Here is a 12662-nt window from a genome sequence, read left to right as displayed (position 1 = left end):
TCTTTTTCAATTCGAAAGGTCTTAAAATTGAAGTAAAAAGGTGCAGCCTATAGCTTCAGGAAATGTTACAAACGGATTTAGGGGCTTAGGATACTCACGCGGTAGGCATACCTGTCGTACGGAGCGACTAAAATCACCAAACCTAGGGTTCAACGCGGTCATATCAAATCGTTCTCTAGAGGATCGGTTTATTACCTTAATGTAGCTATTTCCGGAGCATGCTGGATCAATATCCGTCTACATTCACGACTCATAATTCATTAAGGGATGAATGAAGCTGGGAATTAATATGAACGAGATGCTGGTGAACCTGATCATGGATGGGTCCAGACTGGAGGGCAGGGTTGGGGGTGGAGATTCTGCCATTAGCTCGATGTTAGCCGAAAATTGAAATGCCCGATCACAGTAGCGTCGTCCACGTTAGGCTGATCTCTTGGCCTGGGCGAACTGAATGTTTCCGTCAGTGGAGATTTTGCAGGGCTGCTATAATTACTCATAAGCTAAAAAAACTATTTGCCGTGTCGGTTTATCAGCATCAAATCGGCGGATGCATTATAAATCGCTAGTCTTATTACTCCATCCTATAATAACTACTAAGTAGCGAACCAGTGGAGGGGTGATATTCTGTCGACCCACAGATCCTAGGAGGTTGGGGTCGAATGTAGAAGTTCACTCACGGAGAAAACCTTATAATGGCCGTTCATGTGGGAATGACCAGAGATATTCTTTTGGGATGCTTGATGTAATAAAATAAAAATATCTTTGAGACCTTCTTATGGATTGCTTTGGCAGCTAGCAGCTTGCTGTACAAAGGTGTGATGATACACTTTACATGTCAAACTGCGTTAGGCGCTATAATGAGCATCTGCCACGTAAAACCACATTTCATTGAAAACATAACAAGATCCAGGAGATGCGACGTACCGATAAAGTAAATATGACCAATGAAAGGGGTAAAGCAAAGGAACGCAGGCTTGGTTTCGGATTCGTGGTAGTAGAAAGAGGAGCGCGTGTAACGCACATGTTAAAAAAGTCATGTCTGCCAACTTCAACACCAGAGACAAAACGTATATTTGGCCGCAAACCCGGAAGGTTTAGCCCCTACAAAAATACCTCTTGCAATGAATTGAGACTAATTGACTTTGCCTGCGACAGAGACATGTTTTATACTCCTGTCCTGCCTTTCGGTCGAAAAAAATACAAAAAAGATTGCTAAAGGTGGAAGACATGTTTAGATATTTGGATGTGCGCAACCCAAATTGGCATCCAACTCGCGACAGCAAAAAGCAGATTACCTGGAAAAGGAAATGAGAAGACCGACTTGTAAAAAAATGTTTAGAAAGTGAACTATCATAATTAATTTAAACATTTTACCTTAATGTTTTAACGAAAATATTCAAATTTCTAAAATTTTGTTTAGAAAACAAACTAATTTTATCACGAATTTGAATGATAGAAAAGTTATCACAAAATAGAATTGAAAAAAAAATGATGCCTTTGCATACTTTTGGAGGAAAACTGCTTTGTATGGTTTTACTAAACTTTTTCCTCTGAATAAAAAAAGTAGTTTTGTAAAGAGGCAAATTGAGTTTCAGAGTGGGAGTTCAGGATGGCGGATTAGAAAGAGAAGCTGCCAACGTCCGTCACCTTGTAATTGCATCTTGGTGTTGAACACAATCTATATGAAAAACTGCTTATGTGACAGCTATATAGTTGGCTCATCTCTACAGCAACAACATATGCGTGTTGGTGTTAAATAAATGGAATGCAGAGAACACATAAAAGTTTGCAATTCTTGTATGCCGTGTGAAAATAATGCTCTAATTTAGATGGATTTACTAAAAGAAATAACGGGGAATATTTAGAATAAGGTGCCACGATTTTCCAACTTTTCTTTTTTTCGGGGGGTGGCGGGGGTCCCAAAAATCACAAAATTATCATCCGCAACTCTAGGAAACTCTTAGTTTATGAAATATAAGCCTTTTAATTTCCAAATTTAGTAAAATTTCAATTTAAGTCCTGCACTTAAAATTCGGGTCGGCCATGTCGATAGCGATATCAAAAGACGCGTATTTGCGTCAAGATTCAGAATCCGAAAACAGAAACTACATTTTTTATCCCGTTTAAAAGTTATTCACGGAAAACCCGTCGGAACTATTGTCGCTTTTTTCGTTGTTGCAATTAAACAAACGAAAACAAATGAAGGTGGTAATAGTGTTGCCAGCTCCGCAACAATATCTTTTTAACTTGGTAGAAGATTACAAGGTGGTGACACGTCGACATAAATGCAAACAAACATACACTATCAATGTATTTTGTTTTGTAATTCTCTGAATAATTTGAAATGAATGTATTTAATTGGAAAATAAAAAAATTGGACTTTATAGAGACTTTTATGCTGATTCCAACGGTAATTCTGCGTAGAACACCTTTCTGCATAGGCGGCCTTCGGCCGCGCTTATAAAAAATAACCCTGGGCTACGTCATGCCAAGTCCGGGTGTGTGGTCCTTCTGCGTAGTACACCCTTCTGCGCAGCACCCCAAATAATATTAGACTACAATTATTAAGTGTTTTACAAAAACAAAATACATTAATAGTGTATGTTTGTTTGCATTTATGTCGACGTGCTACCACCTTATAATGTTCTACCAAGATAAAAAGATATTGTTGCGGAGCTGGCAACACTATTCACCACCGTCATTTGTTTAATTGCAACAACGAAAAAGCGAGAATAGTACCGACGGGTTTTCCGCGAATCTTGACGCAAATACGCGTCTTTTGATACCGCTATCGACATGTGCGACCCGAATTTTAAGTGCAGGACTTAAGTTGAAATTTTACTAAATTTGGAAATTAAAAAGCTTATATTTCATAAACTAAGAGTTCCCTACAGTTGCGGATGATACTTTTGTGATTTTTAGGACCCCTTCTACCCCTACAAATCAGCAAAGATTTGAAAATTGTGGCACCTTATATAAAATCCAACCCGATTGAAATTTATTTCGCCTTGCCCTTTCACATAAAAAATTTCGCAAAGCACTGGTATAAACATTAACCCTATACAACAGATATTTAGGCAAGGTGCACACGAGGCTACGCGTCATAGACGCGTACAAGATATTTCATATAGCTACAATTTCTCTACGCCTCAAGATATGCACACGAAGCTAATTTCGAGCGTCGCTACAAAAAGCAACCAATTATTGAAAAAAATAAAAAATTAAATTTCTTCAGCTATATCCGTCCCCGAAACCAAAGGAAAATAGGTATTAAACGTTGTGTGCATCCCCGTGCCTTTGTAAATTATGAAAGGCAATTTTAAACCACAGCGGACTAGATAAAAGGGTGATTTCTAGTTTTCCACACTTTTTAGCATTTTAAACGCTTCAACAATGTCTAACCAAGCTGTTGTGGTGTTTAATACTCTTTTTCGCTTTGGTAATATACCTTTCACGCACTTTTATTAACTAAAGTAACATTTTTTAACTAATTACACAAATTTACATACAAAAAAAAGTAAACAAACATCTTGTCCTTCCTTTTTTCAAGCATACGTACGCTCAGCGACCGACATTGCTGTACGCTTAGCTACACGAAAATTTCACGCTTTGTCGCTTTCATGCAGCTGACGCCTTGTATGCAGCTCTCGATTCAAATACATGTGTTCGGCATCAAAGCGTACAAATTTCTCCTTCAGCGTCTATGACGCGTAGTCTCGTGTGCACCTTGCCTTACTAACATATTTTGTGTCGTATTCGATTGCTATATTGCAGTTTTTACTTGCGAAAAATGTTAGAAAATTTACCAACCAGTGGGAAAAATAATTTCACTTGCAAAATGTGTCAACACCCTTAATCAAAACAAATGTCACATTCTTCTTCTTAAGCTTTGCTTGTAACAAAATTTGGTAGATGGATACTTGTTTATCATATGGCGCCAGTGTCGCTCATTCTACCGTTCTCCATAAAAATGCGTGCAATCTACTCATAATGCATAAGCTTGTGTTAAACTCATCTATATGAAAAAGTGTTTATGTGTTGGAGTTTTAATTCATCCATGATTGTGTCTCGGCCATTATGTGACGAGGCTTTTACTAGTTTTGTTGTCATCTTTGGTTTTTCTCACAACTGCTCTCTCAACTCCACGTGTAGTTATTTCACACGCGAATTTTCTTTTAACAAATTGCTTATATTAATTAAATAATGGGTCGTAAAGCAGATTTCAGTGAAAAGCTGAAAAAAGGACCCGGGCGCAAAGCACGGAAACAAGGTGCCCCCACATATCCTAAGAAGACCTTTGGTAAAGATATTAATACAATAGCTCGAGTCGATCAATCCTTAATTTGTTGCCTTTACAGCTCCAATTGATGATGAGGATGACAAAAAATTATCACATCGTCAAAAGCAACGTTTAGCTAAACGAGTACAGAAGAAAGATTTACAAAAAGCGAAAAAGCTGAAACAGAAAACAAATTCCGGTGGCATACAACGAAAAAAACCATATCATAGTGAAAGTGAGGACGATGAGCAAGACCTTGTTGAAGAGCAACTGCATAGCTCTTTCGACATTCACGAAACCAGTCAAAACGAAGAACCGCAGCAGGTAGTAAAATTAAAAAGAGCCATCAAACAAAAAATAATTGGATTCACCGATGACAATCAGAAATGGTTAAAACCAAAGCAAACGGAATCGGTCACAAGTAAAATACTGTGTCCAAGCGAGGAGGAGGACGCCGGGACCAGTAGTGCAGAAGATGAATCGAATTATGCCCGAAATGAAGAAACTGAACTGGAGGAAGAAGTAGATGAAGGAGAGGAAGATGAAAGTGTTCTTAAAGTTGGAAAATTGGCGGATATATCAGATGATGATGACGAAGAGTCCAATTCAGATGACGACTTTGATATATCCGATAAAGAGAACAAGGAAGATTCGGCATCAGATAATGATAATAACGAAGATGATAATGAAAATGATGATCTTCTACCTATTGAAAGAGAAAACAAGAAACTTAAAAAGCGCGAATCTAAGGAAGCTAAATTGGCAGCGAAAGAAATGCAAATGTCCATAGATCATCAAGAAGTCTTTAAATTTCCAGACGAAAATGAAGAGGAACAAAAAGAGGTAACGTTACAAGAAATACAGCAACGTATTAAAGATATTACGCTGGTCTTATCTGATTTCAAAAAATATCGCCAACCGGACCGTTCTCGCACAGAATATCTGGACCTTTTAAGGCATGATCTTTGTATCTACTACAGTTACAACGACTTTCTTATGGGAAAATTAATTGATATGTTTCCGCTGACTGATCTAATGGAGTATTTGGAAGCGTCTGAAGTAAGTATACACAAAAAAATTAAAACGTATATGGCTTTTCCAAAAGCTACTGACCAACTGCAAAAGAACCTATCTGGAACAACTCACATTTAAGTAAAGTTGGAAAACTTATAAAATTAGATCGTTATTGCTAAATGAAGTTTGCATATAAAACTCACATTTATTTCTTTATGTTATACCGATTTCACACAGAAACTTAATCGAATCACAATTTTTGTTTAATGATATGATTAAGTTTTCCTCTTCACACGTAGTCTCTTGCTTCATTTAGCGAACATCTGTAAGCAGCCCCAAAAAAATATTACACTTTAAGAAAAATAGTTGAAAAGGGTAGCAGCCGTTTCCTCCCTAACTATCAAGGCAATCAAAATAAACGGCAATCGCAACTACTCATAGATCTTGCGCCTTACCGAAATTGTGCATATTTTTGAAAGAGCCATATGATCTTTTGCTGCAAATGCCGCGAGAATAAAACTTAAATTGGTAATAGTCTAGTTGAGGGGTCGACTGCTAATACGCGTCCAAAAATATCGAGAGAGGTATCAAACGACGGGTCTAGACATCAGTATTAATAATCCGTAGGCGGAAAATAAAAATTTTAACTTGTTCAAAATATATTAACGAAAAACCGAAAAAACACCCGCGGGCACCTCCGAAACCGGGGGTGGGATCCATAGTATTTTTGCGCAGAACACCTTTCTGCGTTGGCGGCCTTCGGCCGCGCTTATAAACAATTACCCTGGGTGGGCCAACACCGGTTTGGAGACCAAAACTATATCCGCACGAAACACTTATGTTCACAATTTTTTTTGTGGGTACGCAACACAACAACAACCACATGAAAATCGCCAACTTCAACTGCAAATATCTCCGGACAGAGATAAAATTTTTCTTTTCCGCCTTCGGATTATTGTTCTCGAGATTAATACGCGTCTTTTAACACCTCTTTCGATATTTTTTTACGCGTATTAGCAGTCGACCCCTCAACTAGACTTTTACCATAAAATCCGACCAATCAAACCGACCGTAAAAGATTTTTTACTACATTGGGGATTCAATAAAGCAATAATGAGATAATTGGGAATTTTTATTTTATATGGAAGATTGAGGGTTTTAACGTAGAAAAATTGATAAATTATTTCATAAACCCTCTGTGTGAAATTGGTATTAAATACTTACTTTTTTTTTTATTAAACTTCAAGGTTCCTCGTCCACTCACAATTCGCACAAACTCATTGAAAACTCGTCGTCGCGACCTAGCAGCAGCATTAATAAATAGAGGTGTAAATTTAGACCCCTTGGGCAAATGGACAAAAGTTGGTTTGGTCGTTTACAGTTCCCAGGTGCCCCTTGGTGCTACCCCTGAATATTTGGCTGGCCATTATATGATCCAAGGCGCTTCATCAATGCTACCTGTAATGGCATTGGCACCACAAGAGAATGAACGTATTCTAGATATGTGTTCAGCACCCGGTGGAAAAGGTTCACATATAGCTGCAATAATGAAAAATACAGGTGTTATATTTGCTAATGATGCAAATCGTGAACGCATCAAAGCCGTAGTTGCTAACTTCCATAGATTAGGTGTAATAAATGCTATTGTTAGCTGTGAAGACGGCTGTAAATTTCGAAATGTCATGACTGGCTTTGATCGTATTCTATTAGATGCCCCTTGTACGGGTACTGGCGTTATTTCCAAAGACCCAAGTGTAAAATCAACAAAGAACGAGGCTGATGTACAACGTTGTTATAATTTACAACGCAAATTATTGCTTACTGCCATTGATTGTGTAGATGCCAAATCGCCAACTGGTGGATATATTGTATATTCCACGTGTTCAGTACTTCCCGAAGAGAATGAATGGGTGATTGATTATGCACTTAAAAAGCGAAATGTTAAACTTGTACCAACTGGTCTAGATTTTGGCATTGAAGGTTTTTCAAAGTATCGACAACATCGTTATCATCCCAGTCTGAATTTAACACGACGTTACTATCCCCATACACATAACATGGATGGTTTCTATGTAGCGAAGCTCAAAAAATTTTCAAACACAATACCAGCAACCAAAGAGAAGCAGGAGGAGGATGAAAAAGAATTGGATGAAGCGATAGCAAATGCTGCAGCGAAAAATAATGAGAATGCTGAATCCGAAAGTAATGTGGAAGAAAACGGTGAAAAAATTCCCCGAAAATTGCTTGGTAAACGCGCTGGCAAACCAAATCTTTCCGAAGTTGAACTAGATTTGAAAAAGAAGAAAATTGAACAAAGTAAGACTAAATATATTGCGAATGTTTTCGAAAAGCCAATCAAGGTCACTAAGAAGCCACAAAAACCTCACAAAGTTTTACTGACACAGGAAAACACAAATATGAATAGAGATTCTAAACGGTCAGAGCAGAGTCTTGGCAAACCTGCGAAGAAACAAAGAACTAAAGCAAGGTTCGCCGAATTAAACAGCGGCAATGGGGAAATGTCACCCAAGGAACACAAGAATGCTCTTGAAAAACATGAAACTCCCGTCAAGAAAACTGAAATAGTTGAAACATCCACGGAGCAGCAACAAAAAATGTTGCCTCGAGAAAACATAAAAACTAAAAGTCTTACCAACCAATCAAAGAAAAATATTAGTAAATCAGCAAAGAAACAAAAAAATAAAACTCTATCCGCTGATTTGAAGGGCAACGCAGCAGAACTGTTGCCCAAGAAACACCCATTGCTGAAGAATCCTGGAAAAATATCCAAAACGCCGAAAGGATTACAAGGAAAACGAAGATTGGATATCGATGATCTGCCCGAAATTCTTGAGGGAAAACCAATCAAAAAACAAATTTTAAAACAAAAATTGAAGCAAATTGGTCAGTTAAAAAATAATAAGCACCATAGGAATCCGCATCAACAAAAGTCCGAAAAATTTTCCTTTAAACAAAAACTTTGAATAACTTAATTGGAAGTTGATTGTTAAAATTTTGATCGTTATCATATATGCTTAGCCCTGTAAATTACCTTGAAATAAATGTAACTAGTATGTTTTTATAAGTTTTACAAATATTAGTAAAATGTTTTCCCCTGTGAGGTGAAATCATGTAGAGTTTACCATTTATTTATTTATAAAATAAATGTAAGGCACGATAACCGCCGACGAGATTATAAACCGTGCTTGCCTTCCAATTTGTGTCGTGCTCATTTTAATTTTCCCCTACAAATTGGCGGGTAAGGGGGTCAGAATATACCCGCGGTAGGTATGCTTGTCGTAAGAGGCGACTAAAATACCAGATTCAAGGGGTGTGTAGCGCAACCCTTCAGGTTGCCAGCGCAATATATAGCTTCTCCAAACCCAATTCTCAACCTCACCTATCCGGGGCGAATCCTGTTTCACTAACAGACGAGGCTCTGGCGACCACAAGCTCCTCATGGAACTTGGGGGTGGGGAGGGAGGGGATGGCCTGAAGGTTTAATGTGGCCACATAAATCGTTCCCGAGATGGTCGGGCTAGCACCTTAATGGTGCTGTGGTAGCGTACCGGATCTGTATGTGGCAAAGGACCATCACATCGATAACACTCCCCAAAGCCTTCGGGGAGCAACCTTATCGCTACAACAACAACAACGGGACCTACATGGTGTATGCCCACTCCGGACGACATGGGCAAGGCAGAAATACACTCGGAGTGCTTGCCAAATCACTGCCGAGTAATTGAAAGAACTTGTTTCCTAAATTTTGATATTGCTTTGCACGGGGCGAGAAACCGCCAAAACCATGGCGGCCGCCATCCCATTCCCAGCCAGCATTTTTTGAAAATTTTGATCAAAAAATATTTAAATATCATACCCCAAGATGATTAAAAACGTTCAAATTTAAAAGCATTTTCTCTTCGAAAATTAACGTATCGTCGGGAGAAAAATTTACCATAAATGTGATTATTCTTGAATAATCATTTATGATTCCTATTTCGAAACGCGTTTTTACATATTTGATATCATTGTAAAATTGAGCTTTAATAGTTTTAGAGTAATATTTGACTGCTTTTCACAGTCATTTTCTGATCATATTCGTGAATATATTTCAATCGTTTTGGTTAAGATTTTTGAATCATTTTTGAATGCGATTTTGATGCATTTATTCTTCATATCTCATTCAAAATAGGACACTACATAATAATCTTATTTCATCAGGGGAAGAAAGCATGCGAAAGTGAGCTATTCGAGCCACAGCTAACTCGCAAACAAACTTGACCGATATACACCTGCGACTAAAACATCCAACATCAGCATTATCGTCTGCATCTTAAAATACGGATACGATACGGGATGTTGAAGCCGTATCCAGGTATGTCAAGATAGTTTCACTTACCTGGAGTTCAAATAGCTCACAACCTATGTATTGTCCAATCATTACGTATTTTCTGGGAAGCTGAAGGGGACAAATGGTTGGGGAAATCTTCGTTCGCGAGCAGCATTACATTATTTTTGTCTTGAAAAATATCTTTTGCATAAATAATAAAATTCTTATATATTTTTTCTTAGCTTCATGATTGAAAAAATATGTGTATGTGAAAAAAATAAAATTTTAATTAAAAGTAAAATTTCAACAAGTATAAAATTCATTATTCAGTCAATAAATATATTCATAAAAGATTCAGAAAGCTGAATGAAAAATGATCATAAATTTTTGATCACCTAAAGTAAACACATTTGGTTCAAATATGATTCCAAAATGTGATTGAAAAACTATATTCAGTTTTTGATCATCAAAGGTAACCATATTTGATTATTCTTTTTGTTGGTTTTTATGAAATATTAAAATTTAGTCATTAAAGGACTTCAAAAATGATTCCAAAAAGTGATCGAAAAATGCTTTTTAGTTTTTATCATCAAAAGTATTCATATTTGATTATTTCTTTTGTTCAATTGTATGATAACTCATTATTTAGTCAGAAAGAGTAATCAAATTGTATTGATTTGTAGGTAAATTCAAAATTGAATCACCTAAATGCTGAGTGGGTTTATTTATTAAAATATTAAAGTATATTTTATGATAACCTAATTCTGCTTCTCATCCATAGTCCACCCTCCCATTTGTTGTCAAGTTCCATACACAATTTTTTGAGGGAACTGGTTATAATTAATTTTCAGTGGTATCTTCAACTACCATAATCTGGATTATTTCTCCCATTTTTATCGGAAGCTTGCTAAAACCGGTAATAGTCTAGTTGAGGGGTCAACTACTAATACGCTACCAAAAATATTTAGAGGTGTCAAACGACGCGTCTTGACATCAGCATTAATAATCCGAAGGCGGAAAATAAAAATTTTAACTCGCTCAAACAATATTAACGAAAAACCGGAAAAAGACCCGCGGGTGGGATCCATAGTATTTTTGCGCAGAACACCTTTCTGCTTTGGCTAGGGCAGTAATTACGTAAAGTTTCTTATCTGAACAATCGGTTGTGGGGGATATATACTATATATACGACCGATCTCATCAATTTTTCAGGCAATAATATGTACAATATACGAAATTATATGGTGAAGTTTGAAGCTTCAATCTGTTAAATTGAGTAAGATATGACAAAAATCCTCTTTTTCTGAAAAATCGGTTGTATGGAGGATATATGCTATAGTGGTCCGATCCGGCCGGTTCCGACAAATGTCTAATCCCAAATACACCCGCTCACCAAATTTTATCAAGATATCTCAAAAATTGAAGGACTAGTTTGCATACAAACAGACAGACGGACAGACGGACATGGCTAAATCAACTCAGCTCTTCATCCTGATTATTTCGGTATACTTAATGGTGGGTCTACCTATTTTCCTTTAAGGACTTACAATTTTGGGTTTCGTGACGAAATTAATATACCATTTCATTTTCATGAAAGGTATAAAAATGGCAACTTGCCTTTGCTATCTTTCTTCAGCTATCAATTCGTTGTATTTGAATATTTTTTTAAATCTTTATAATTTTTTTTTAAGTACGGTTCTTGCTGCGCTTCGTCAGAGAATTTAAACACAATGAGAAGGCGTTTTTTTGGCATCCACTGCTTACGATCCATTTGCATGTGACACGTCTTGCACTTCACCACTATTCCCCAAATTCATGTTAACAGGGTGCAAGACGTAACAGAAAATTCTCTTAACGATTTTCTCTGTTCGTCTGTTACCAAAAAATTCTCTGATCAGAGCAAGTATATTGCAAATTTAATTCTCTGATTTTTTTTTAAATAAATTATGATGGTTGGAAGGTTGAAGTCTTCGGCACAGACGAAGACAGTCCTGTCCTTACTTGTTTTTTTTATATTCAAAGTGTGAAATTGAATCTGTGCCTATGATTCAGGGCAAAACAAAAACAAAAGTGCTACAAGTGTATAGGGGTTGAGCAGCTCCGATGTAAAGAAATATTTTGACAAGTATAAAATACATTATTCAGTCAACAAATATAGTCAAAAAAGATTCAGAAAGCTGAATTAAAAATTATTATAAATTTTTGATCTCCTAAAGTAAACACATTTGATTCAAATATGATTCCAAAATGTGGTTGAAAAAATATATTCAGTGTTTGATCATCTAAAGTATTCACATTTGATTATTTCTTTTGTTCAATTGTATGGTAACTCATTATTTTGTCAGAAAGAGTAATCAAATTATATTGATATGTAGGGAAATTGAAAATTTAATCACCTAAATGGTGAATGGGTATAAACAAACCTAGATTGGTATATATGTACACACATATATTCCTAAACTAAAGATCAGCCTACACCCCCATTTCCCACCCACTTCATTGATACCAATATATCCATGCATAAGCTAACAAATGTTTGTACATTCACATGTTCAAATAAAAGACAAACTGTTTCAATCAACCACTTCCTACAAAAACTATTCTTACGCACAAGCATATGTACAAATCTATGTTCATATGTAAGCTAAGAAATATTTTTTATACTCAGTTGAGCAGAGCTCACAGAGTATATTAAGTTTGATTGGATAACGGTTGGTTGTACATATATAAAGGAATCGAGATAGATATAGACTTCCATATATCAAAATAATCAGGATCCAGAAAAAATTTGATTGAGCCATGTCCGTCCGTCCGTCCGTCCGTCCGTCCGTTAACACGATAACTTGAGTAAATTTTGAGGTAACTTGATGACATTTGGTATGTAGGTTCCTGAGCACTCATCTCAGATCGCTATTTAAAATGAACGATATCGGACTATAACCACGCCCACTTTTTCGATATCGAAAATTTCGAAAAACCGAAAAAATGCGATAATTCATTGCCAAAGGCGGTTAAAGCGATGAAACTTGGTAGATAGGT

At 36.6% G+C, this 12662-nt stretch overlaps 1 protein-coding gene across 1 annotated transcript; it reads left to right on the top strand.

Annotated features, from left to right (window-relative positions):
* The first annotated feature begins 4019 nt into the window (after positions 1-4019).
* On the top strand, positions 4020-8510 carry LOC137245754 (uncharacterized). Its single transcript, XM_067776912.1, has 3 exons — positions 4020-4300; positions 4359-5338; positions 6541-8510. The coding sequence occupies exons 1-3, from the start codon at positions 4204-4206 to the stop codon at positions 8275-8277; spliced, it is 2814 nt and encodes a 937-aa protein (XP_067633013.1). The 5' UTR covers positions 4020-4203; the 3' UTR covers positions 8278-8510.
* The last annotated feature ends 4152 nt before the right edge of the window (positions 8511-12662 follow it).

Source organism: Eurosta solidaginis, chromosome 3 (genome assembly GCF_040869045.1).
Source record: "Eurosta solidaginis isolate ZX-2024a chromosome 3, ASM4086904v1, whole genome shotgun sequence".
Classification (NCBI taxonomy): Eukaryota; Metazoa; Arthropoda; class Insecta; order Diptera; family Tephritidae; genus Eurosta; species Eurosta solidaginis.
This window is presented reverse-complemented; position numbering and strand designations above follow the sequence as displayed.

What these genes read in the sequence shown, in the direction of transcription:
- LOC137245754 (XM_067776912.1), top strand. Translation starts at nt 4,204, where the DNA reads ATGGGTCGTAAAGCAGATTTCAGTGAAAAGCTGAAAAAAGGACCCGGG. An exon ending in ATATCCTAAGAAGACCTTTG is followed by an intron (nt 4,301 to 4,358) that starts GTAAAGATATTA and finishes TTGCCTTTACAG; the next exon opens with CTCCAATTGATGATGAGGAT. An exon ending in AGTATTTGGAAGCGTCTGAA is followed by an intron (nt 5,339 to 6,540) that starts GTAAGTATACAC and finishes TTAAACTTCAAG; the next exon opens with GTTCCTCGTCCACTCACAAT.